The sequence below is a fragment of the Symphodus melops genome (assembly GCF_947650265.1).
Source record: "Symphodus melops genome assembly, chromosome: 2".
Classification (NCBI taxonomy): domain Eukaryota; kingdom Metazoa; phylum Chordata; class Actinopteri; order Labriformes; family Labridae; genus Symphodus; species Symphodus melops.
The window spans coordinates 17,344,878-17,372,155 of record NC_136692.1 but is presented as its reverse complement, the minus strand read 5'-3'; the positions used below and the strand labels follow the sequence as shown (position 1 = coordinate 17,372,155).

At 42.3% G+C, this 27,278-nt stretch overlaps 2 protein-coding genes across 3 annotated transcripts; one reads left to right on the top strand and one right to left on the bottom strand.

Annotated features, from left to right (window-relative positions):
- Positions 1-285: 285 nt before the first annotated feature.
- Positions 286-15,354, top strand: zbtb45 (zinc finger and BTB domain containing 45). Its single transcript, XM_079337021.1, has 6 exons — positions 286-623; positions 1,646-2,974; positions 3,343-3,477; positions 6,823-6,963; positions 9,464-9,737; positions 10,840-15,354. The coding sequence occupies exons 2-6, from the start codon at positions 1,928-1,930 to the stop codon at positions 11,250-11,252; spliced, it is 2,010 nt and encodes a 669-aa protein (XP_079193147.1). The 5' UTR covers positions 286-623; positions 1,646-1,927; the 3' UTR covers positions 11,253-15,354.
- dla (deltaA) lies at positions 12,380-23,592 on the bottom strand. 2 transcript variants are annotated; one of them, XM_079337020.1, is made up of 11 exons: positions 22,923-23,592; positions 22,509-22,811; positions 22,152-22,212; positions 21,798-22,055; positions 20,810-20,870; positions 20,569-20,699; positions 19,580-19,749; positions 19,171-19,387; positions 18,277-19,057; positions 18,060-18,168; positions 12,380-17,960 (listed from the first exon to the last, which is right to left on the bottom strand). In XM_079337020.1, exons 1-11 carry the CDS (start codon positions 22,989-22,991, stop codon positions 17,955-17,957), a joined length of 2,166 nt encoding a protein of 721 aa, XP_079193146.1. In that variant the 5' UTR covers positions 22,992-23,592; the 3' UTR covers positions 12,380-17,954. The 2 variants fall into 2 exon arrangements, with proteins under 2 accessions (XP_079193146.1, XP_079193145.1); XM_079337019.1 differs by having other exon boundaries at positions 12,380-18,168.
- Positions 23,593-27,278: the final 3,686 nt, after the last annotated feature.

Sequence of the window (27,278 nt, the reverse complement as noted above, 5' to 3'; positions counted from 1 at the left end):
AACATTGTTATAAATGAGTGTATTCATCTGTGTAAATGTAATGATTGTTCTTGTATTTTTGCTTGGTGTCATTGTATAACGACTATGTTTTGATTGTAATCTGCAAAAAGACTACCAATCAAATATAGTTTTAAACCAAATCTATTATCCCACGACGTACTCAGTGGTAACTTTTTTATGTTTACAAATCAATTTATTAAATACATTTTAAATATTGTCCTGTGCTTATCCCAAAATCACGACACATTTGGGTGTGTGTTTACAGGTGTGCATTTCCACGCGTGTCCGTCCACGTCTGATGTGTGTGCTGTGTTATGTGATCCTGTGTGCAGGTATTTGACCTACTTCTTGAACGATTGGCGTCTGTGCGTACTAACGTGGGAAAAGAACTGCATGTACACTCACAGCTGCTGATGCTTCATGTGGCGTAAAGCCGCAGAAAACTCCACGTCCCTCTTTCTTGTGCCTATCCCTGCATGTATACGTGGGTCTGTGAGTGTGTGTTTGTTTGAATGTGTGTTTGTTTCCAGCTCTCACCGGGCTGGGTGCGATATTACTGAGAGCTTCCTGCTGCATCCATCTGCCTGAAAATTAAAGCGCTCAACTGTCACTGCACACTGCAGGTATGTAGTCCCGATTTAACGACATGCAATGACAATAACGAGCAGCTACATGGGTGTCATGTTATGTACGTCCTGGAGGAAAAAAGGGTGGTAGCCCGTTAGCTGACGTGCTAACTTTAAACTAGTTGTTTCTCCGGGAATTTGCGCTAGCTAGCTAGTAATCTAGCACGGTTAGCATTGTGCCGAAGCGTGGGAGCAAGCTAGCAGAGCTGCTATTTTGTTATATCGAACTCGTCAGTTTCCATTTTATATTGAACAATGTGTGTTTGTGGTTACTCAATGCTAAAGCGCTCATTTGCATGTGTCAATGTGAGCATTTCGTGCATATTTCCGAGCGGGAGTCGAACGGCTACTGTCAACAGCTAACGCTAGCTAACGTTAGCTTGCTAAGCTCGGTTGGTCTGTCACCTGTTTACCGTTAACTGTCAGTTATATTAACGTTACAATGAGGTTTTATACTAAAGGTAGGGATGCCTTGCTCTTCGGACCTCTGTCTAGCACAGCTAACAACCAATATTGTCTTTAGTGTTGCATTACGGCCACCCACTGTGCAGACGAGTCAAATAAACTGACCCGAGGAGCACGGCACGTGCTGTCATTTGTCCAAAACAGGTGTTTTAGATGATGCACGCGGCTTGTTTGATGATTAATTAGCAGCTTCTGAGATGTCACCTGTGTCACCTTCAGCCGCAGCAACGTGAGACTTGAAATGGTCACAAATCTGTGTAGAAAATGTGAATCTGACCGCAACAAAGAAGATTTGTTTGTTTGTTTTTTTTGATTGACATGTCATTATTTGTGTGGGAAAACGTGTGAAGCATATTAGTCATTGTACCAATCCAGAGGTGGGACTTCTCAAGCTTTTTTGAGCAAAGAAAAATAGCAAAGTTATACATTTGAGAAGCTGGATTAATGAAATGTTAGATATTATTTTCTCTGTTACTTAAAATAAACATTCAGCAGTTTCATTTTTTTAATACTTTAGTCTCATGTAAAATCATAATTATTTTCCATTTTAACAGGTTTTCAGCAGAGACAGTAAAGCTGGTGGATGTCCGTCTCTCTCAGGCTAACAAAGGAGCTCCTCACACACTTGAACCTCAGCAGCACAGCAGTTTGAAAGCTTCCAACAGACTAATGACTGTTTGAAGGGACGCGGACCCACCGTGGCCCATGCACTGTACCCGTTTCCCTCCCTGTCCTCCTTATCCCTCAAGCTGACGCAGAACCCCAGACACCTACCCCCCCTCCCCCATCCCCACTCCCACTCCCATCCCATTCCCAGCGACTCGCCTCCTCCTCCCATGCCGCCTGGCACTGAGACTGTGCACTACATCCACCTGCACAACTCCAGCCAGTCGGTGCTGGAAGCTCTTCGCACGCAGCGGCGGGAGGGCCTCTTCTGCGATGTGACTGTGCGGATACATGATTCGTCACTACGTGCCCACGCCTGCGTCCTGGCAGCTGGTAGCCCCTTCTTCCAGGACAAACTGTTGCTGGGTCACTCTGAAATCTCTGTGCCCCCGTTGGTCCCAGCCGAAACCGTAAAGCAGCTTGTTGATTTTATGTACAGCGGCTCCTTGGTTGTGTTGCAGTCTCAGGCCCTCTGCATTCTCACTGCTGCCAGCATCCTGCAGATCAAGACGGTCATCGACGAGTGCACTCAGATTATCTCTCAGAGGAAGGCTGCTGCAGGTGCGGCGGCTGCGGCGGCTGCAGCTGCTGCAGCAGGCAGCGCGATGCTTGGTGGAGTTCTCCCTAAACAAGAGGAGCGCGGTGGGGGGAAAGGAGCAGAGAGAGGGAGCAGTGGAAGCTGTTCTGTCAGTGCAGCAGGTGGAGGTTATGCAAACTTCTCTAACTTCATGGCTGAATGTGCGGCGAGTAACATGGGCGGGGGGATGGGGGGTGCGAGCGTCGGTGAGGGAGGCCCAGGCTCGATGGATCAGGCTAACACAGTGAGTCTGATGGAGCTGGGCAACATGGGCCCAGGATCCATGTGTGGAGGCGACGGACTGGGACCAGGGGCCGGCACAATCCTCATGAAACAGAGCCCCAGCTGCACTCAGGATGTCAGGTACAAGCTGCGAGACCTGTTGGCTCAGACGGCCAACGGAGCCAGCACTAGTAGCACAGGGAACCTCTCAGCGGGCTGCAGCTCCGGTGTGGGCAGCGTGGACAGCATCGGCAGGGACAGCCTCCGAGGCAACACAACCGACCTCTCTGATGACCTGGTGGGGATAGACCGCTACAGCGAGGAGGAGGACCTGGACGGGAGAGAGCGGGGAAGAGACGGGGACAGAGACAGGGGGGCGAGCCACAGCCGCAAGCAAAGGCAGCCGCTCAGACTCCAGGTAGAGGGATAAGGGGAAGGGTTGCCATGGTTACAGCTTTCAGGCATGCAGAGCTGCAACGGTTTTCTTTTCTTTCCTTTTCTGCTTTTCCCTCTTCTCGCACTGCATTGGCGTATATCGCTGAGATGTTTCTGCACTTTGCACAACTGAGGAGAAGCTCTCGTGTTAACTTCAGCCGACACTGCCTTGTTGATGTTCTATGGACTTCTGCATGTTCACTGTAGGTCATTAAACTTGTTAGTCCCTGCCTGAAGGGTCACTGTGCTGTTGTTCTTATAGACCATCTTTTGCGTTTTAGTTCATACCACTGTTTTAGACCTTTTGCTGCGTAAAAAACAAAAAACTGAATTGAACCTTTTTCTCTGTAGGTGCTGGGAGGAGAAGGAGTGGTGGTGAAAGATGAGGGGGTTCAGGACCCAGATGGGACTGTCTATGATTTGGAGGACAGTAGAAGAGACGGAGTGCAGGGTGGCACCCAGGAATCTATGGCAGGCTTTGGACAGGTGGGTTTTACTCAGAGCCAGCAGCTTTCAAAGCCAATGAAGAAAAGCGATTGATAAAGTTGGTCATATTTTAAACGATATTAGAGATGCAAAGCTCATGTTGACTGGATATTAAATAATTTATCAGGCCCTATTTGCTGAAGGAAGATCTAAAGTGTTTTGCACCTTAAAAATGTAATAATTATGCTTTTATTTAAAATGTATTTCTAAGCATTTCTGTCACAAATCTTGAAGTAGAAGGGAAGAACATTGTGGAGGGGATTTATGCCGCAGCCTGCTGTACCCTGCAGACTACACAAGAAACATCTGCCACACAGTCGAAAAGATTCAGCTCTGCCTGTCAGTGTTTTTTTCTGAAAATTGTTGCAGAGAGAGTCAGGTTAGAAATGATTAATCTGCTCTGCTGACAGAGCTAAGGGGTCTTGTTTTTCTTTAAGAGCAAAGCATGCGATCTCCAATTTGGCCAACTCTACTCATAATCACTTTTTCTGTTTTTAAGGAGACACTCTTCACTTCACATGACATGGTGTCAAGAAAACTTGAATATCACAGTAGTTTTGATGTACAATGTCTTCTATCTGTATACTACGGAACTTGTAACATATGAATATGATATAAAACAAGCGCTATAGCAGATTATATTTTAAAACCCCAATATGTATTTGTATGAAAATAATTTCATTCTAAAGTTCATTTTGGATTGTCTTAGCTGCGATATACAGATGTCTGTCTCTGTGCAGCAGAATCAGTTAATCAGGTGTTTTAATAGTAACAACTCTACAATGTGCCAAACAAAAGCAAGTTTCTACATTTCTTATGGTAGCCTGCAGTCAGCGCAAGTTATGTTAGCAGCAGTTAATATTAGCGAAGTCTGAGGCTGTGAGATAGTCTCCTGATAAGAAAGAATTCAGAAAATGTTTATGACTAGTTCTTTATGCAAAGGACAGCTATCAGAAACCATTATCCAGATAATTGATCCAGCTCACCTGTTACTAAAATGTGTAGATGGTAACATACCATGCATTATAACAGTGGGTGACATGGATGATGTCAGGGTGTTGACATGCCTGACTGGGTTGTCATACAAGCAAAACGACCTTAACGACTATTGTACGCAAAAAAAGCTGAAAATCCTCCTGCCTCTCTGATATCCTCATGCGTCCGTGAAATCCAACAGCGCCTTCACATTCTGTTGGATGTCCCCCCCCCCCCCCCCCCCCCCCCCCCCCCCCCCCCCCACAGCTCAGGCTGCCTGTGTTGTACAGGTATCAGCTGCTGGTTTGGGGGTGGAGCAACAATCAGAACTGCATGGTGAATAAAGTAACATCCTGCTGTAGTCTGTAGCTGCAAATAACATTACAGAGCGCTGAGTTTAATTAGTGGATGTAACCCTCTAACAGACTTTGCTATTGGTTACATAAACTGTTATTGAAATATTGCAGCTTTTAATAGTCAGTTGTACTTTCTAGGAGCACTTTCAAAATTAAGGCATTAAGGTTTTTGTATTGGCCTACTTGTGTTACTATAATGTCTTTATTCTGTGTACTTACTTGTGTTAATACACAGTGTATGCTTAGTTCTCTTTTTTTGGTGTTTAATTGCTTTTTTAATCCGTATCATTCTTGATTATATGGATGTTTTAAACTCCACCAGCCTCTCTGACTATAAATGAAATGGTTAAATCACTTGTCGTGGGGTGCTGATGGCCTCGTGGTCAGTTTGCACGGTCCATTTCCAGAGTTTGTAGTCCTTGAAGTGGACAGCCCAATTTTCTCACTCTCGCTCCCAGATTTCCTGCTCGCATGAGACAAGTTCCAACCAGCTATACACCCAAAAACATCTCACCGTGGTTTTTACAGTAATGTAGATCGACTGGTCGGACCGCACTGTGCAGGATGATTTTTGTACTCTTGTATGTACAGGCGTTAGGGGAATTAAGGGGTGTAAATGGGTTACAAATGCTAGAGTTCGTCTGATGTTAGATTTCTGAGGGCAATATTTGACGTCTCTTATTGTGTATTGTTCAGCTAAAATCTAAATAAACATCTTTCTACTCATGTGACTCTTAAAAAGGCACACAGTAGGGGTGTGCAGAGACGTTCTAAGCTTTATCTTTTCAACCACAAAATGATCTGTCTGTATTCGGATTTAAACCAGACGTGGGCGTGGTTTATACAAGATGTGTGCGTGGGTTGGTTTTTTTTTCTTCTCAGCTGTCTTGTATCAATTATCATAAAGAAAAAAACAGATGCAATCAAATTACAAATGAACATTGGGTTGAAGGAAGTCATGTTAATTCTGGCAATATAATTTGTCCTTCACAACATTGAAATAGATTATTGGCATATAAATAATTATCTAACACATTTCTACCTCATTACACTACAGTTAAATCTATTTCTCTTTCTCATTATTTCTATTTTTAACAGTCTATGAACTTTCTGCATGCTAAATCCAAATACAATGAAACATGATGGCTTTACATCTCAAATGAATAAAAATGAGCCTGAGAAACAACATGTAACCATAGACTGTATTTAACATATATTATTTACATTCTTTAGGTAGAGTAGAAAGACGAGCTCATGTATAATTTCCGTAATGTGGACTCAATGTAAGGATCTTTGACTTGGGCTATTTTAAATGGAGGATGTTAACATCTCCCACCAAAAGGAAACGTTCCTGGCTTTATTTTGATGTACGTTGTGAAGGCTGAACAGAAATGAAGCCACAGTCTAAGTGGATGAATCCAGAGGGAGGGGCCGAGGAATACGTTGGACATCCTGGATCGTTTATAAACAGGAAGGTAGAAATCTGTTAGGGTTTGATTTAGATTTTATAAAAGGGTATCACAATGTAAAAGTCCTTAGTCAGCTGTTATGCATTTGTGTGTGTATGTATGTTCTTAAACGTTGCACTTATTCAAACTACTGCCACGACTGATGTATCTGTGATGCGCCTGTCAGGTGAGTGATATAACTGTCAAGCCCAAGTAATGCAAATAATAAATGATGAGGTCTCTCTATATGTAAACATAAGAGGACTGGAACCTTTACACATACACTCATTAGTTGAGGTGAAGCACAGACATACAGGATCTACACCCATGGAGCTGGTAAGAGTCAAAGACCGCTCAGAAAAGGTGTTATACATGTCATTATAAGTGAACCTGTGGCCTTATCAAGAGGGCGCTTTATGAATGAGGGTTATATATATATTTTTTTCAACAGTCCTTGGACTCCAGCCAAATCATTAAACTCCCAAAACTTTTTTGTTTTGTTTTTGGATTGTTGATGTGTGTGTTGGATCTTGAATATAGTCTGTATGTGATTGTGTGTCTTTCAGGATTTCTATGATGAGCAGGGGGTGTTTTCAGAGAGTTTCTGGCCCCAGAGTGAGCCTCCTCAGGCAATGGCTTTCAACCCCAGAGGAAGGGTCAACAAGCCTCTGACTCCACCTCCAACCACACAGTCCATCAACAACCAGGTCAGTTTCCTCGCTTACCTCTATCATCCTCTGTTATGAAATCTGTCTGTCCTGAATGTTCTAAGAACTGGGTATAGAGTTAGATGGAGGCAGCGTTACAGTGACGGGTTGAGTTACAGTTTGAAAACAAACACACTTGACTTTAACACGCATCTCAACCCTTTGTTCAGCCTCACTGCTGCGTGGCTTTAACCCTCACTACAGACTATTGTAAATAATTCATGCCTTTCCCCACACTAGATTATCCAAATACTAAATATTTTATCTTTTCTTTCTTTCTTTTTTTTGTGTTTGCGTACAAGCCAACATGGGCGTTATAGAAGAAAATCTATGGGGCGCCAGTTGCATAGTGGTTGGTGCTCGAGCACCATTTACGGAGGCTATAGTCCTCTAAGTGGGCGCCCTGAGTTTGGATCTGATGAGTCGTTCCCTCGCCATGATTTCTGACTGTCCACTGTTCTATCTCTAACATAGGGGCCAAAAATAAATCCTATTGGGAAAAAAAGAAGAAAATCCACGTCATGTGTAGTGATAAGGATCCAAGCTTTCCGATTACATGAACCGTTTTCACAAATGTTCTTCTAAAAATATCAGTTCTCCTGAGGTAAGACGAGATGTAAAAAGAACGATGCGGAAGTAGCAGACTAAGCAACAGAATTAGCTATACAACGTTGTAGTGAGATTATTTATTGGCCTTTATATCAATGCTACGTGAATTCCAGCGGATCACAATGTAGACAAAAGAGTAGAAAAGAACTTACTGGCAAACTGAAAACAGAATGGAGCCGTTTAATTACAGTATGTTCACGGAGATCGTAGGGGTCACATGTATACAGTCCATGCACCGTGCTGCAGTCACAGCCTAAAAACGTCTTTTCCCCTCCCACTGGCTTGAGGTTCTCAGATTATACTCTGCAGCGTTCACACATCAGCCCACTCAGACTTGCTGCGGAACAAGTACTAGGAGTCTGGCAGGAGAAACTCTGGGTGTGGTCCGTGCAAAAAAAAAGTGCCAATTTGCATTTTTACGTGTGTGTGTGTATGGCTCCTCCTTGAAATTTTAGGAGTTTTCCAGAAGTTTTCTGCAAATGTGAAATCTCAATTAGATTCATAGTATTCATGCAAACACTTAAAGGTTGGTTTATTGATTCAAAATAGTCTTTTAACCAGTTTAAAAAAAACTAGAGACAAGTCCACAAAAATAAATATCTGCCTTCAATATTCATGAAACTTTGATTTCACATGAATCTCACACACAGGAAAATAAAGATAAAGTGAGTACTGGATTGTTTCTTTTCCAAAATAAATCCAATGGATGTCTGAGTTTACATTAGAGCCGCATATCTGCATGAGATCCCCTAAATATGTGTGTGAATGGGCTGAATGTGGTTGAAAGACAAAAATGATGCTATGAAAGTGTAGTCCATTAAACATAAAGACATTTAATTGCATATTTTCAAAAATATTGAAGATAAGTTCATTAGAAACTGAATGAAGTGTTTACCATGGAAACACTGTTATGTCGTTAAACGCTGCATAAGGAAGTAGGAGCTGCTACTGAAAGCTGTTACTGTATGTACTGCTGATAAAAAAGAAATCATGTAAATGATACTTGGATACGTCGTCTGTATATTCTCTTCCTCAGGTCTCTGTTGCCCATTCGTCTTGACCGTGATCCAGTCAGTTTGTTTTCATCTGCTGTGGGGAGTAGAGTAGCAGAGAGAACTCCCATAATTCCCCTCCAACCTCAACGTCACCTTTTAGTTACTGTTTTGATTGAAAGCCCCCTGATGACGGAATGTACATTCTGTGTTTAATCAGCCGATAGTCCCTATTAAACTTACTAATAGCACTAAGTTAACCCTTTGAGTAACCATTCTGTCCAGTTGGGGAGGTGAAAATGTTTCTTCCTCCAGGAGTACGCCTGACAGAAAATGCTTGAGGACTACTGTGTTATAAAGAAGTGAAACAGTGCAGTCTCTCTGATTTCAAACATAAGAAAAGGCAATAATGGAAAACTTGAGGTATCATGATGTAATTAAAGGGATACTTCACCCATTTACATGAAGCTGTGTATCATTAGAAACATGGTAGTAGCGTTGAATGGTCGTGAGTCCAACCCTCATTTTGCCCTGAGACGAGAAAAATGTGTTTTTCTTTGCTTGAAAGTTTTCTTCATGTGAAGCAAAAAGCGTCATATTGCAGGCTTGAACAGGTTTTTAAAATGTATTTAAAGGAGTGATTGAAAAGATAATGGTACAGGCAATGTTTGAAGATGGATCATCAAATCTTTTGTTCGAGTAAAAAGATTATAACATTGCGTTTGTTTTTCCCAAAGAAAAAGTACCGTAATAAAAACAAAGAACTGAAGAGCAATGCACAAAAACAGAAATATCCCAACAATGATCAAGATGGGAAAAAGCTAAACACATTTATAAGTTTTAGATATGTATTTAACTAGACCTCATGCTAACAGTGGATGTTGTTTTTCGCTCGTTAGCTTCTTTTCCAGTACCCAGTGAGCCAATCTCAGCCCGCTCCCTACTATGTGGGCGGGCCCATGGGAGGGATTGACAGCATGGCAGCGACAGAGCCCAGTCAACAAGCTCCGCCCCCAGCGCCAATGACCCCAGCTCCGCCTCCCTCCACCTCCTCCTGCTCTGCAGGCCCCTCCCCTTCTTCCCAGGGATCTGAGACCTCGTTCGACTGCACGCACTGTGGCAAATCTTTACGTTCCAGGAAGAACTACAGCAAGCACATGTTCATCCACTCGGGTAAGACAACTTCACCTTCACCTTGTTGTTTCTTTGAGAATTTGATGTAATTATGATTTGTCTTATGCCGCGGCTCAAAATCCTGTGAGATGGAAAGACATAAAAACATGAAAATAGGCACAATAACTGTAAATGATGTGCATAAGCTTCCTAAGAAGTATAAACTCTATTGGTACAGATGATGGAAAGGCCATGCCCTTCATTCTGTCAGTCAGATCACCTCGAAGTTTGAGACACAGCTTGGACCATTAAAGTCCACCATGATGGATCTTTAGCCATCTTTAGAAAAATAACATTTTCACGTTTCCTTATAAACCATAGATCCAGTTGGTACCATATTCTCTGTGGATACTCATTGGGGAAAAAAATATATTACGTCAGAGCTTTTCAGAAAAATTGCCATAACTCTTTAACGATCGATTGACCATCATCCAATTTGGTACAGATTTAAAGATGCTTTAGTGGTGAGCACTGATACAAATCGTTAGGGTCATATTGGTTGATGAAATAAAAAGAAATAAAAACATTGAGGAGAAAAGAAAGGAGAGGCTGGAACTTTGCAACCCCACTCCAGCAGCGGCAGCAGGGATTCAGAAGGCTGCGGTGCCACTGCAATTGAAGAGCCACAGAGGAGCTCTGAGCGTTGCAGCATCTGATTCACAAACTCACACCCCCTGCATCTCAGCAAACGCACAGACAGAAGGAAGAGGAGGCGACTCAAAACCTCAAAACTTCACTGAAAAAATACTGGTATGACAAGCGCTTTGTATTTGTATTCATGCATACCAGTATTTATTCAATTGATTATATTTATTTGAGGATGAGAATGTTTAGAAATCTTAAGGTTTGTGTTGAGTTTAGTACATTTAATTTTCTTTACTGTAAGGGGCTGTCAATAATGAAAAATCTAAATATTAAACTTTGGCAGGAGCTGAACTAAGAATCCTCACATAACTTGACACACTTGTTTTAAACCACCTGTGGTTGGTCTTCCCCTGTTTTTTTTTTTAAACCACATTAAACCATCTCATGAAGTCGGTGCTTACGACAACAAGCTGTCACTTTTATACACAAACATGTTTGTGCTTACTTGTTTCACCAGGTCAAAAACCTCATCAGTGCTCCATCTGCTGGCGCTCCTTCTCCCTGCGCGACTACCTCCTCAAACACATGGTGGTGCACACTGGAGTCAGGGCCTTCCAGTGCTCTATGTGCGGCAAGCGCTTCACCCAGAAAAGCTCGCTCAATGTGCACATGCGCACCCACCGTGCCGAGCGCACCTTCCAGTGCAACGTGTGCCACAGGGCCTTCACCCACCGCACCTTGCTGGAGCGCCACGCCCTGCAGCACGCCCACCATGCCCCCCAGGCTCAGGCCCAGGGGCGTGGGCCCGACATGACCTCACCTACCAAGCACAGTCCTCCGGCTCTCGGAGGACCCTCAGGTATGGCTGGCGCGGCTGGCATGGTTGGCAGCATGGCCAACATGCCCAACCACGGAGCTTCCTCCACCTAGCCAGAGAAAGAAAAGTGGAAATACGGGGGAGACAGGGGGACGTTAGTAAGCTTACTCCTTGACCCAACACTTATTTGGTCCGAACAGCCTTGTTGACCTTTTGTTTGGGTTTCCCTTTTTTTTTTCCTTATATCTTAACGTCACCTTCAATCAGGGTTCCTACACAGGTCTGGAAAGGCTTTTGAGTATAAAAATGTCAAATGTTTCGAAATCTAAAAGATTTGTTTTTCTGTTTCCACCTTTCAGGAACGAAAACACATTAGGTTGTAGACCTACTGTCACTTCCTGTGTTGTATTCATAATCTACAGAGCAGGGCTGCAAAATGAATCTAGTTTTAATCATGATCACAATTTTGGCCTTTCCACAATCAAAAAAACATGTTTGATGGGGAATTTTCACTTTGCCCATAGGAACTATATTATAGTCCAAGTTAATTACCATTTTAGAAGGCACACACTCTCTCTCTCAGCCTGTACCCCACACAGTGGCTCCTCCTGCATCACCTCCTCGACATACTTTTTACACAGTAGATTTGAAGTCATTTTAAGTCATCCAAATTATAAATGTTGTTTCACTTACGATTACGTTATGACAGCAGCAGATCGGTGTGACATCAATCCTTGCACTTATCTTGCACTTTGCTTCTTTTAAATAACCGTCATAATTATTAGACCAACAGGAAGTTATTTGTTCTCTTTCATAATAAAGCATAAAGCACAGCAAAGAGCAGGTCGTTGTGAAAATCTCTTAATCATCCACACTACTTAAAAACGATTTTATATTAGGCTTAAATATTTATTTCCATTAAGTTAGATCATCTCTAAAATGAGGATTTACACTGAACACTGCTTCTCTTTGTCTGACATTCACTTCTTCCATACCTCTGTTTGAGAATGGATCTATTGGAACACTGGGTGTATATGGTGGTGGGGGGGGGGGGACAACTGCGATCATGCTTAACCAGTTGTTAGTTGTCTGTGTGGGCCAAAAACTCCTTAATATAGTTTTAATCCTTCTCTCAGATCATTATGGCCAAAATTGTGCAGCCCTACTACAAAGCGACATTGTTTAACGGTGACCAACCTTGTTGAAAAGCCTTCAGATATCCAGACCTTTTTTTAAAATCTTTTTGGGGGGGGGGGGGCGGTTAAATCACAACGTGTAGGAACCCTGTTTTAAAGACACCAGGAAGTCACCAAAGAGGTTAGGAAATCGTAATAGGTTTGGAAGTGGGAGAGGAGGGGTCATAGAGCATCTAGGGTTAGGGTTGGGTGGGATGCGAATTGAATCAATGAGATTCAATTTGGAGAATGGGCAATGAAGGGTTTGGGGGTTGCAGGGTTTCATTCATCTTCAATTCATTTAATTTAAATTAAAGGGAAAAAAAAGTAAGATACCTTTTTAGCATTAGGTGTGTTTACAACCTAATCACCTATTGTTTGTGCTCAGTTGTAGGAATGTGTTTATCCTCCAAGTAAAACTGAACTCAGCTGAATGCCTTACTCAATAAGGTCACATTCAAATGATTTCTCCAACTGTGAAAATAAGATGCAGGGTGGGCCAAAAAAAGAACAATAACTCTGCAACAGAGGAGGCTGGTATGCACTATGAGCTGCTGACACTTGTTTCCGTTCAAAAATCATGATGTGTCAGGTTGCAGGAAACTTTAGTGTCAAGCATGTATAGAGGCGATGAGATTGTATTTGTGCAGCAAATACAATGCAAGTGAGTGAAACCTCCCGAACGCAGTCGGAGCCTGAGCAGTTTGTGACACAAGACTTTTCAAAAATCAAGTTTACTGAGTTGATAAGGTGCCTTCATAGAAGAAGAAAAAAAGTATCTGACATTTGCAATACTGCTGATAGATGAGAAAGATGGTTTAGACCAGATCACAGATTATTGTCACTGAACACCAGTCCCTTTTAATACACCTAAAAAGCCCTTTTTGTAAAACCTTTTACCACTTTTTAATGTTAGAGAAAATAATGCACTTCCTGGATTAACTGAATTGAACGTGAATGAAGCCCTGCTTTATTCAGGAGAACATCAGGTGTATAAAGAGGGTAGTTGATGAATGATTCAATGAAGAAGGAAAGTAGTCCAGTCAGAGAGACTACAGCAGGGATGGGAGGGGGGAGAGAGAGATGGAGGAAGAGGAGGAGGAGGCGCGATGCACAGCAGTGTGAATGAAACTCGCCATCATCCATCAGACAGCTTTGAAACATTTTACACAGGCGCCACTGGTCGGCCCCAGGATCATATACCTCGAACCAGGACGAGCCTCTGATGGCTTGGAGGAACACTATTTTTTCTCATTTGAAATGTTTGGGAAACATTTCAGCATGTTTTACACACCCACACACCTACAATTACCTCGGTGGTCCAAAGACAGGCATTATGCTTCATCTTTTAAGCTACAGTAATCGAAGAAACAGTGAAAACTCATGCTACAATAGATCTGTTTACTTTTTTGAAAGCTTACTAAAGTATATCTTTGAAAAATTCCTGTACATCGCTATAACGCTCAGTTTATTTGTTGCTCATGTGATTCTTGGAGGCAGAAATAAGGCAGACCATTTAAAAAATAAAATAAAAAAGAAGCTTTTAAAGTGAAGCGAGCCATTCGGAGGAAGTTAAACTTGGTTGAGTAACTACGACAAATCAATGATTTTTATTGGGATTTTTATTGAGTGTTTGGTTGTGTTTGTCTTTTGGGGCTCTGCTTAATAATACATGGGAAGTGTTTGTTGCTTAAAAAAAAGTAAAAGCTTTTCTCTCAGCACTATTAAAAAAAAAAAACTTTTTAATGTTTTAGTAAAACTAAATTAATCATGAAAATGTACAATCACCCCCTCAAGTTTTGACAAAGTCAAACTCGTGATAATGTTCATTATCACATTAATATTTATTACAATTTGATCTCTATGCACAGTTAAGTTTGCACATCATTATTCTTAGACCTAGATGTTGTGATCCCCTGAAGTATTTGGCCTAAGATTGTTTTTTTTTTGTTTTTTTTAAACACCTAAAAGGTGATCTGAAAAAGACCTTATGTGTCCCTGCTTTTTGCTCCTTTTCCTTAATGTGTGTCAGTTCAAGCATAATATGATACTCAGTAGTTTACTTAAGCTTTATAAGAGCCTTCTTATGGACATGATTTCATGAGACGACCTCCCTAACAAGTGGAAAAAAAATTCAGCTTGACAGCTTTTCAAATCCTGAGATAATTTGATGAAAAGAAATCAAGAATTATTTCCGTTTTGGAAGAGTGAATCCAGCACATATCCAAATCCTTTGTGTCTGGATGTCACTATAAACTAAATATTGACATTAAATGTCCTGTTTTTAAATGTGGAAAACTGCTTATTTACAGGGAGCAGGCTTGGCAGCGTGCGTTTATTGGCCTATGAACAGTGCAAAATAATTTGCAGACTCAGCAAGTTTGTTTCAGCCAGCGTTGTGGATTTAAACAAAAAAGAAAAAGATTGAAACAGTTTACGGGAAGCTGGACTGAAACTCCTCTAACTCACTGTTGCATATAAGCTAAATATAACTTTTAACGCCAAACTATTGGTGCTTCTTTGGAAATACTTACCTCATTTGCTAGTTGCCAACACCATGCTGCGGTCTGGGTTTGGTAAATAAGCAGTGTTGAGCTGTTTCGGAGGTTTGATCTATCCTCAGCAGTAGAAGTGATTTTGGTGCATTTTGTCTGAGGCGGACCCTTGTACAGTACTGTAATATGTGTGCTTAGAAGCCATGTCAGCGCATTGTATCGTACTGTGTTATGCCTTTTCTTGTCTTCTGTTTCTTTGTTTTATCGGGAGGGAAGTTGATACTTGTTTTTCTACATTAGTATTTCTTTAACAGAGGTTAAAATATGTCAGAAGAAAAAGTCATTTTATAAGATAAAAAAAAAAACACATCATCGTAAAACCACATCTTTTATGTATTAAAAAAGAGACTAAAGGCATGATTTAAACTTTTTTCTGAGAACTTAGATGTTGTACTCAATGAATTAATTGAATTTTAAAATTGAGTGATTTTAAAGATTTCTTTCTCCAAATAAAGTCTTCTATGGCTCTCAGGCCAGCTGCTCGTCACAGATTTCTTTCTTCTTTTTTTTTTCTTTTTTTCAGCTTTACATTGCGTGCGCATCACAAACTCACCAAGTAGCTGGATTTCATTCACTGTCTGCACTTTTGAAGGCAAAGTCCCTCATTCTCAAGGAAAGTTTCTGACGTTAGACATCTACAGCCAAAGAAGATGCATCACAAACCGCACCAATGTTACAAAATGTTTTTCTTTCTTTTCTTCCTTTGTGGGCGTTGACAAGTTTCCCACATGTCAAACAGTCTTGAGGCTTTTAAATTCTTGGAGATCCCTCGATCATCATGAGGCTTTGCGGATGTTGACATTCTCATCCCTCAGTCTGATGACTGAGTGCTGTGTGACTGTGTGTCGCAGCTTTCCATGTTTCATATTTGTATTTGAAGTTAGACTTTTAAAATGTGTTTTTGTGGCTCATATTTAGGATCAACCTGAGAATTATTCAATTCTTTACAGAGTTGAAAGCTTCTGAGGAGTTTTTATTTACAGACCTGTTGGTTCAACCTCATAGTTGAACATAGTCTAACTTTTATTTTCACAGAAAGCTACTTAATCGTCTTCCTTCTCAGTGGAAAAACACTTTCCTTTTCTCCTAAAAAAGTTGGTTGAATGTTCTCAGTGTCTCTGCAGCCATACAGTAGCTCCTTTGTTTGGATTCGTCCCCAGCACACAAGTCTTATTTTTTTTCTTATCTCTTCTATTTCTCAAAATCCTAACAAACTTCACAGTAAGACAATGCAAAAGCTGTCTTTTCTTTTCTTCTCCTGAAAACCCCCAGATATTTTTTTGTTTAGTTTCTTCCACCGGGCCTTTGAAGGTTTGGCTGGTTGCGGCTGAACTCTGGCCAGAAGGCATCTGTTACTCAACAACATCTGTTCCTGTTACTCTCTTTCTCCCAGCATGCCGAGGGACACGCAGCCTCTCCCAAGGGTGGCCTTTTGTGTGCCCCATTGTCAATTCCATCATTGTGCGCTGAAGTCTGTTCCCATAATGCCATGGGGTGATAAACCCCTCCAGAGGCCACCTCTACCAGGCTAATGATTTACAGTTATTTGTGTCTAAATACAATCAGCGTCTTTGTGGGGTTATAATGACAAATAACTGAAGGGTAGAAAAACCAGAGTCGGAAAACATATCTAAATGTAGATTTGCGTTTCCTTTTTTTGTCTCTTGTATGTTACCACAAGACTCTGCAGCTGCAGAACTGAGTGAGAAAAACAGCCCCAAGGTTATTTTTTGTTGGATACCGGAAGGAAGGGTTGAAAATTCAAAGTGTTGGGCGTCCAGGAGGGGTTCTCTTCATTGATCGGAGTTTTAGAGCCATGAATTACCTGACATGCTCTTTAGGAGGAGAAATAGGAGTGGTAAATCTAGCGTAGGGACATTGTTATTTATGAATGGGCCCCCTCTCCAGTCTCCAGGGAGACACTTTCAACTTCTGGCAGTAGCCAACAGTGTCGGCATAGAAAAGCCCACTATGGAGTCGCCAGGAGAAGACAACAGATGTTACTGATTAACTTTGCTCACAGACCCCTGAAGAAGAGTCTTTCACAGTGCTTGCAGATGGAAATTTTTAAAAAAAAGTTGAAGACAAAAAAAAAAGTCATGTTCAGCAATATTTATTTGGAAAAATAGTCTTGGCTAATTCCTTCATTCAAAAACGGTAAAGGAGACAGTAACATAACAATTTGTACAGTACAATCCCTCTTAAATAACATTTTCTTTAAAAAAAAATAAAATAAAAAAAAAAAGTCCCATTGACCTGAAGTGCCTTTGCAAATATCATTAAAAAAGCAACTTAAATAATCATAACACAAACATCACAAATATATAATACAAAATAAAAATAACACAAAATCCTTAAATTAACTTAAATTAAATCATAATTTTAAAACATTTTCTTGATTTTTTTCTTTTATTTTACAAAAGGACGATCTGTATCAAAAAGCAACATTTTATTTTAATTAAGACAAAAGTTTTCATATCCGGAAAAGAAATGAAAAAAAATGAACAATACTATGTCATAAATGGTTTGGAGGGCTTAGGGAAGAAAACGCACTTCAGTTAACACAGTGATCAAGTATACATAGTCTTCACAGGTGATGGGTGCACAGCCCATGTGAACAGCCTCATGAAGAACAGGCCAGTATGGCCAAACATCCACCGTTTGATGCAGTTCCTGCGCTCAGCAACGGCGTGTGGGTTAGAGAAAAGGCCTGGGTGCAAATGTTGCAAAAACAAAGAATCGTGGCATTGCACGCTTTCACCACGAAACAACGTCCATTTATATTTAATTTTTTGTACCCCCACTCCCCGATAAAAGGCAGAACAGAAAGCTAAGTGGCAGTTTACTTTCAACCGTAAACTTTTAATTTATTTTATACCCCGCCAGTTCTCATCCCACAGGCCGCCGCTGCCTGCGCTTAGTTTCCAGTAGAGAACCAGCTCACTCTGAATATCAGTTAAACGTCTCAGTATCAGCAGCAGTCTCAAGGCGGGACACCTCCCCCTAGGGTTTAGAGCAGCATCTGAAGGAGTATAAAAACTCTCCCATAGAGCAAAAGAGCAACGGGCAGCCCACTGGTGGCTCGTTACACCTAGAGGGAAAGAGAGACGAGACAACAAAAACATTAATTTGTTTGCCAAATAACCGCAGACAGAAGTCTAACCTAACGGAAAGGTTAAGAAAAACTCACCTCAGTTGCAATTATACATTCATCTTTTTCCTCTGACATCACAAACACAGATTTGTACTTGGTGTCCGCACATGCAGACATTTCTGGGGCTTTCTTTTCTGATGCATCACTTCAGGAGAGAGAAAAAATAAAACCTGGTTAGTTTCATCATTCGGACGCTACTATTGCTACACTTTTCCATTTATTTTTTTTCCAATGGTCTATTGTAAGTGTTCACCTTTTTAAACGTTTGCTGCGTTTCTCCTCGAACTCAAACGAGTCCAGGGACTGGCACTTGTCCTCGCAAGCCGCCTCAAGCATGGCCTCTTTAGCCGCCTGCTCATTGTTGACCTCATGTACGAGGTTATAGTCTGCAGGTGGATGCCGGCTCTTGTAGCTGCTTCTCCCTGGTGAAGACCCTTCATCGGGGTCAGCGCTGCAGAAGTCCATCTTCTTGTTGATATTTTTGACACCTGGTGTCGGCAGCATGCTAACCGCCAGGTCCCTGTCACTGCGGTGACAATTGTTTGTAAGGTTATTTATTGTCTCTACCTCGCCCACAGTTTCAACTGGACCTCCACGTTGGGCTTTCGATCTGAAGAATCCTACAAGTACTGCGCAGCCTGCCAGCAGCAGTAGCACCAGGGCCACACCGGACCCCACCGCCATCCAGGGCACCTCTGACCCACGTATGGCAGCATGCTCTGGGAGCAAGAATTGGCAGTTTCTGCCGCCATAACCGGGAACACAGGCACAGACGTAACGGTTGTTTCGTTCGTGGCATGTGGCACCGTTGTGGCATGGGTTGTGTTCACAGCGGCTGATGGGTGAGCTGCAGTTGCGGCCTGTGTATCCTGGTGGGCAGGTGCAGGTGTAGCCGTTAGGACCTTCCTGGCATGTTCCGCCGTTTTGGCAAGGGTATAACGAACACTCATCCCCAGTCAGGTCGCAATTCATGCCAGTGAATCCATCAGGACACTGACACAGGTACGAGTTGACGAGATCAACACAACGGGCACCTGAGAACAGAGATAAGAGATATTAGTGATTGTCCTGGATTATTGGAGCAAATCTCAAAGAGTGAAGCTATGTTTTAGGGGTTACACCACCCCATTCAGCCGGTCGCGCTTACCGTTGGAGCATGGAGCGGAGGTGCAGTGGTCAATCTTCTTTTCACAGTTGAACCCTGCGTACCCTGTGGGGCACTGGCAGAAGTATCCTCCGTCTGGGTTGTCAGCACAGCGACCGCCGTTGGAGCAGGGCCCGTCAGCGCATGTCATGGCACTCAGCTCGCAGTTGTTGCCATAGAAACCGTGAGGGCAAGTGCAGGTATATGTGTTTTCCAAATCCTGTCAGAGGAATAAATAGAACAGACTGAGCATCAAAATCTATCTTGCAACTGCAGCTGATACCAACTCTTTAGTATCTCATCATGCTGAATCGGTGATGTTGGAAAATGAACAGAAGTGAAAGGATTTACAGGATGTTTTCATTCTCATGCCAGTTTAATCTAAGTACAGACAAAAAAAAAAACAACTTACAGTGCAGCTTCCTCCATTGCGACAGGGGTTTCCAGCACATTCATTGACCTGGATCTCGCAACTGGCCCCTGTGAAGCCGGGCTTGCAAGAACAGGTGTAGCTGCCCTGGCCAGTGTTGCTACAAGTGGCTCCATTCATGCAGGGCTTGTGGTGAGTGCAGTAGTTGAGATCTGGAGAGACACAGCAGCACATGTGGATTAGCCACAGCACAACAGATGTTGGAACAACAGCAGCAGTGACAAAACGTCTTATTCGTCCTCGGGCACACTTGACTCTTTCTTTCTGTTTCCATTTTTTTTGGTCCCTCTGAGCCCGCACAGCCTCCTGCCATAACTGTTTGTCTCCTGACAACTGCTTTTTTATTTCCCCTCTTTGCCAGCCTTAATATTTTTACATTTGTGTGTTCTTTTGTACTTCTGCCATCTCTGTCTCTCTTCAAACTTTACTGAACCGTTTTTAATTATGAAGGACCAGAGAGGTGAAACCACTTTCCCCAAACTTTGCAAAACTTGGCCTCAAAAATATGTTAGCCTTCCAAAAGGAGCGAGATCATGTGCCAAGCTTAAAACAATTAAATGAAAATACTAAATCAAGTCAACATCTTTTTCTACTCTTTGGGATTTGTAGTCTTGGCGGTTAGCATTGTTTCAGCAATTTGAATTCTAGATAACCCAAAGGCACATATTTTTTTATATTTGCATCCAAAGGAAGGAAATGGTGCTGAATTAATTGGAATGATTTTTATTAGTTATCTGAGCTATTCTAAAGCTATTCTCCTGAGTTGAGTATTTCAATTCCAAATGATCAAAATGTCTTCTTCCCCAGAGTTTTATCTACCAAACTTTCAAGGACTCTCACTTTTTAGCCTGACCATGTTTTAAATGAGCTTTCAAAACATTTTTTTTTAACCCATCTTTGCTCTCTAGGTTTCTTTCTATTCTGTCACTCATCATCACATTGTAGGTCAACTCTCACCAAACTCTCCTCACCTTGGTTGCAGAAGAGGCCCCCCCAGCCCTCCTGACAGTTGCACTGCCAGGGCTGCTGGCAGGTCCCGTGCAGACAGCCCGGGTAGCGAATGCACTCGTCGCAGTAGCGGCCCTTGAAACCCACTCTGCACCTGTTGTTGTCCAATTGGGAGGGAAACACCGGTCAGTCCACTCACATTACTTCATGTGTTCCACTAATTAATTGATGCCACAGTGAACCGCATGCTGTTGGAAAACTTACTTGCACTCTCCAGGTTTCTCGCAGAAGCCGTGTTCCTCGTCACAGCCTGGTAGGCAAATCGCTGTTGATGGAAAGAAAAACACTTTTTAGTGACTTTAAACTACATAAATACTCAAACTCATGTTCATGTTGTTTTTCTCCTTAAGGTAAAACTTATCACCTATCCCAATACAGTCATTAAAATAAGAGCAAGGAGGGGCTCCTAAACTCAATCTCTTTATCACCATGGAAGAATTTTCTGCTTAACATAGTCCTGAGACAAAGGAGGGAGTGTGCGAATGTGAGGGTACACACACACTCACACACTTAGGCCCCTTCAACCCACCCCACCACCCTCTTTTTTTTTTTTTCTTCTTCGCTGCGGGTCAAAACTCTTTTATTCATTCCGTGCGCACACACACACTCACACACTCCCCTTAATGTCTCGGATTGGGGCAGATAAGAGTGGACAGCTGGCGAGTGTGTTGCCAGTGCGCGACAGCTGCTCCATTGTCTCCTCTCTGCCGGCAGCTGCCCACTTCAAACAATACCTCCCCCGCCTCGGCCAATCAGCGCCCGGCCCACTCCGAGAGTAACGAATCGGAAGGTAGCATGTAAATTTATGGCACGCGTGAGATTATTCCCAAAAACTTTCCTTAGAATAAATCAAGTGGTCGTGTGTGTGTGCGTGTGAGGGGAGAAGGAGGGGCTGGCGAGTGGTGTTTACGCACAAGTTGCCTTCTAACGGTAGGCTACTCAGGGGATCTGATTACAGGCCCTGCACAGAAATGAACTTTGTATACTTTAAGTTACTTAAAATACCTAAGAATGATCTGTTCATGACTAGTTTAAGAATGTTTTAACAGTTATCTCAAATCACAGCCTCTCTGTATCTGTTTTGGTGTGACCTAAAACATATTTCAAGATGAGTTCTTCTTTAAGTGGCCAGAGACTCTTATACATACGTTTCAAACACTTCAAGCGTAATAGCTTGAATTCAGTTACTTACGTTCAGTACAGTACTGTCCCTTCCACCCGGCGTCGCACACAATCTCCCCGCGCTCTCCGCAGGTGAAGTGTCCAAATGCGTCGTCTCTGGGCCGACAGAACACAGAGCAGCCGTCCCCGTAGTAATGCTCATCGCACACGAACCGATATGAGTACTTGAGCTCCGTCTTGCCGCCGGTGTGAAGGTCCTGGGACCAGACGTCTCCCACAGTCAGATGCCTCTGTGTAATCATGGTGCTGATAACGCGGTCTGGGTTCTCTAAAGCGCACACGTGGAGAGGAAAGATGGGGTTTAAGGATGAAAAAGTGTGAGGCAAGTGAAAATATATACGAGTGAAGGGTGTTTATTTCCTACCTGTGGAGAGGTCGTCTTTGGAGTCGGTGTGTAACGCTTCAATGATCAGCGAGAAGGTCCCCTGGGAACACAAATGGCTTCATGAGACAGGTGGCCAGCGGAGTGTGTGTGACGATAACATCAAGCAGAGGCCCAAGGCGATTTTGCCATACAGCCGCTTTGCTGAGAGCAGACTGTCTACAGCCTGATCCGGTGAAACTAAACTCCTGCAAACTTTGTGCGTTTCCAGCATCAACAAAATGTGGTCACAAATCGTGCCATCAGCGCTTTTTACGCACGAATGTTCCCCTAAAAGGCGCAATACTTCTGCTTTCAACCCTATACTGTAGTGAAACATGCATGAATGGCTGCACTTACCGGCCACGTGAAGCCGAAGTTAATCCTGATGGGGTTTGTGAATGAGCTCTCCGGGATGACATCGGGGACCTGAAACGAGTTGGAGCCGAGTATGGGCGTCACAGCTCCGCCGTACGTGCACGGTGGCTCCGGGGAGGCGTTGGGCTGGTAGTGCTTGAGACAGATCCTGAAGAAAGTTTGACACTCGCACTGCTGCTGAAAAGACGAAGTCAAGCCTCCCTTACAGCAGTTTTTGTTTCCTTGCACTCCCTTCTTGTTTAGGAACTCCTGCAGCTTCAGCTCAAAAACTCCCGAACAAAACCCCTGCAGAAGAAAAGCAACTTATCATGAACTAGTGCTGCTTGTGTACGAATGAGATGGAGAGGGGAGGGTGATGGTTCATTGTTTGTAGGAAATAGAGGTTCAGTGTCTTACCTGGCACAGCAGCATGGACATGACGGTGAGAGTCAGCAGGATGGGGCGCTCCATATTTAATAAATACATAATAAATAATAAATAAATAAAAATAAAAGTCTCGGGGCTCGGAGTGTCCTCAGGGTGCCTCCTCCTGTTCAATTCCTCTGAAGGAGATGCATTGAGCACGTTTCTGTCCGCTCACGAGCTTTTCTCATCAACTACAACCGCTGTCAGCCACGCTGCTCTCATGTCCCGTGGATCAAAAAGGATAAATCCCAAACCTTAAAAAGAAAAAAATTGAAACACAAGACGCGTGAACTTGTGCGAGATTGTTGTTGGATTTTTTTTTTTTTAAAGTAGAGAAGTCCTCCAGTTCCGTTATAATCCAATGCGTAAAGAGAAAACGATGGTTCCTTGTTTTTGTTTTGTTTTTGTGGATAAAAGTGACAAATTTAAGGAAGTTGTTTTTGTTTGAAGGTCTTGGTCTAACCCAAGGACGGATTTGTCACTGATCCAACATGCTTCCTTCTTCCTCCCTATGTCTTTTCTCACTGTGAACTGTGCGTCTGTCTACAGCCAAGGCCGCCTGCAGTCTGTTATATACGGCCTGACACATGCTATGGTAATAATATGCAAATGACCCCTCCTCCTCCTCCTCACCGACTTCACCTCCCAATCTGGCCCGGCTCTCCACAATGGGATCCCATGCAAGGACCCCAACAGCCTCCCCCCTGCAACAGTGCAGCACTTACAGCGTTAATATCTAAGGCCAAAATGGAGACGTGTGAAAGTATTTCGACCAAAGAAGAAGTGGAAAAAGAAACCGTTTGGCTGCTAAAGGAGGAGAGAGATAGTTACTAATAGACAAACCTGTTGAGGATAAGAGAGATTCTTAAGGTTTTAGGATGTGTTTGACCTTTTGAAAGTAAGGTCTTAAAAGGAAGTCACCCGTCAGTTGTCTTTTCTAGCTCTTTGTAACATTTTGTCGTTTCTTTGCAAAGATGTGTTGGGATTAAAAAACCTACAAATACCAGATTTCATTCTGACAGGATGTAAATGATGTGGTTCAATTGATCCCTCCAGCTGTTGCCTCAGTGCACAAACCTCTTTGTCTTTACTGTGTCTGTGGGTTTAATAACACCCCCCCCCCCCCCCCCCCCCGAAAAATAATTTAAAAAAACAACAACACAGAAAATACCTCAAAATAAAAATTAAGTTCATTCAAAAGTTCTCAAAAAATGGAAAAAGGACTGAGAAAATGTTTGGGTTTCAAAGTCTGAATCAGTTGATTGTGAACACCCCTCCTTTTCCTCCTCCCACTTCTTTTTCTCTTCTTCCTTTTTCATTCTTCACTGCATGCACACCCTCCACGTTTTGGTATTTCTGGTTGTGGGAAGTATTTGATGCTTTCAATCGACTCAAAAGACTAAAGAAAACATTCCTTGGCAGAGTTGTGTGTGGAGAGGTAAACGAATTGAGGGGCTGAACTCCTGCTTTTCCATTTTGCTTTCCCCTTCTTCTTATCATTCCCTTGGTTGAGATTTTTTTTTTTTTTTTTTAAAAAGAGAGGTGTAAAAAAAAAAGTTTTGTGTGCATGTAGATTGCGTTTATTCGGGGGTTGCGCGCGCACCAGAGTTGCTCGCGTGGCCAACATGAGGGGGAACTTTTGTTATTGTGGGTAAACTAGAGAAATAAGTTTGCTCTCTCTCTCTCTCCTCTCCCCCCTCCTCAGCTGTATGGTAATTCGGCCAGCACCTGCTCTCCCCTCAATAACAGCATGCGCGCGCCTCTCTTCAGAGCGCGCCCACACGTCACACACAAAACTCTCTCCCCTACACACACACACACACACACACACACACACACACACACACACACACACACACACACACACACACACACACACACACACACACACACACACACACACACACACACACACACACACACACACATACTTTTCACATCAAAATAACCGGCCATACTGTATGTCGAATGCATTGACATTTTCTTCTTCTCTTCTTGAAACACTGAAAACAATTCCCTTTACAGGAGGAGAAGAAACAATTAGTTGGCTCGTTGTGTAATGTGTAAAGTGCACGTGCATTTGTGCGCGCGAGTAAAAATAAGGAGCGATGGGTGGGGGTTGTTTCTTAATTAGGTCGTTCATTAGAAGTGTGATTTTTCTGCTGTATAATGGGAGCCGGTAGCCAACTTGCACGCGCGGGATACCCCACCATATCGGGCAAGTGAATTGCGTCACTGTTCAGATATGCACATTGCAGCTGATGCGGGGTTTGAGGTTTTTGTGTCATCACCTGCTCTAAACCAAGTGCCCTGCTTTCTCTTTTTCTTTCCTTCTGAAGTCACGTGACATTGTTGATGCGTTTGTAGTTACTTATTACCTCCTAATCAATGGAGTCCACAAACGAAGCCCTCCTCCATTAATAAACCTGTCCATCTCTCCTTTCTTTCCCTCTCTATTTTTGAAACGCACGCCAGCTGAACGGTGACCATCACAATTAACCTTCAATAAAAACAATAGAATCAATTTTATATTATCCTGGAGAAAGCACAACACTCTTAAGTCTTTAGTTTGAAATGAATTACAGCTTCCACAAAGTCCATGTGTAATAAATCACATCATGCTTTCCTCTTTAAACCTATGCAGAATAAAGCTAATTATTTTTTGTTACTCTTCCCACTTGTATAGATCCCTACATGTACAAATATAACATGCTATATCTAAAATTGTCTGCTCCCCAAATCTTCCCAAGTTACATCATAGCGTGAAGATTTCCCTGTCAGAGAGCAGATAGAGGGTCTCATTAGAAAGAGACATTGTTAAAAAGATGCTGCCAAAATCCAAGATGGTGGACAAAGAGACATAGCACAACACTAAAATGACCCTTTTAAAAAAAAAAAAAAAACAATTTGTTCCCTTATATCAGTGCTAGACCTGGTGGGCCCAAAAGAGAATGAGGCAGCTATTACGAACACCAAGGTCGCACCTGTCACGCTCTAGTCCCTTGAAATAAACATCATTCCTCTGCCTCTTGCTTGTGAATTTTCCTGACTTTTACCAGCTGCAGGTTCATAAACACATTTCATTGCATGTATAAAAATCATATGAAACAGCCCTCTTATTTCATTTCTTGAATTTCCCTTGGGATCAATAAAGTATCTATCTATCCATCTATCCATCTATCTATGGATCAGCAACTGAATACATATGATAGTGACATATTTCAAGTTGAAAACATATTTGACAACTTATCAGCAATAATACAACACTAACAAAATATTTACCTTAATATTACATTGCAACAGGAAAGGTGTGAGTTACTTGCTTATTATACAGTACACTAAACTTACTGTAGGGGTTGCATAATTTAGTTTAGATTTAAATCTGATAGTCATATACATTAATAGTTAGATTTGTTTTAGTTCTTAGATCTTCTTATTGCAATGGTGAATGCCATTTTGTGCAGCTCCACTCTTAGTTTTAAAGAGTTGTATCCTTTTCCTTGTCATTTGTTTTAGCCCTGAAATGATGCGAAAAGTTGTGAGGGAGTCCTTTGCAACTTTAATGCCCTTTAACAGTTTCAATCACATGCTGCCAATTGTAACACCAGAAAGCACAATGTATACAAAGTTAAACAAATCATAGTAGCTATGAATCTCATAATCTTTCTGAATCTCATATCAGCAACAAGAAAATGGATTAGCAATTATTAAAAGCATGACAGTAAAACTCTGATCCTCCAAGCCAGCCTAAGAAACGAGCAATGCTGTTTAATAATCAGGGGGAAATTAACAAAAAACAGGTTAAATCTGAGACTGCAAGATTTTGTGTTATTTTATTTTTAAGATTGAAGCTTGAAGTCCCTCTCAGACAAGGAAGCGAAAACATCATTTTCAACCTCAAAAACACAGCTAAAGTAGGACAAAAAGATGCTGAAAGAATGATGTACACTGACTGGACTAACCGTATACAACCATGCTGGTGTCAAGCGGGCCCACCCACAGAAATGACCAAGTGAATGGGCCCTCCAGATATCATGAAATAACATCTTTACACACGTGTTGGATCGGTAGTGTTGGCTTCCTGGCTATCAGTCACCTCCTCTGATTTTGGAGCTAACTCAAAAATGTGTTAGTTTGCTAACAGGTTGTCTTTGGGGTCAAATGCTACCTTTCTGTCTAGCATCCCAATTTTGTGCATGTTCCAGGTTAGCTACTCTAAACCCAGCCAAACATTAGCCCAGCATTACTAGTCTAAAAGATAAATTGGGCTCACCCACAAGTTTAATGTCTTTACTGACTCCTTAACTTTTGCCATTGAGAACACAGTACAATCAAATATTATTAATA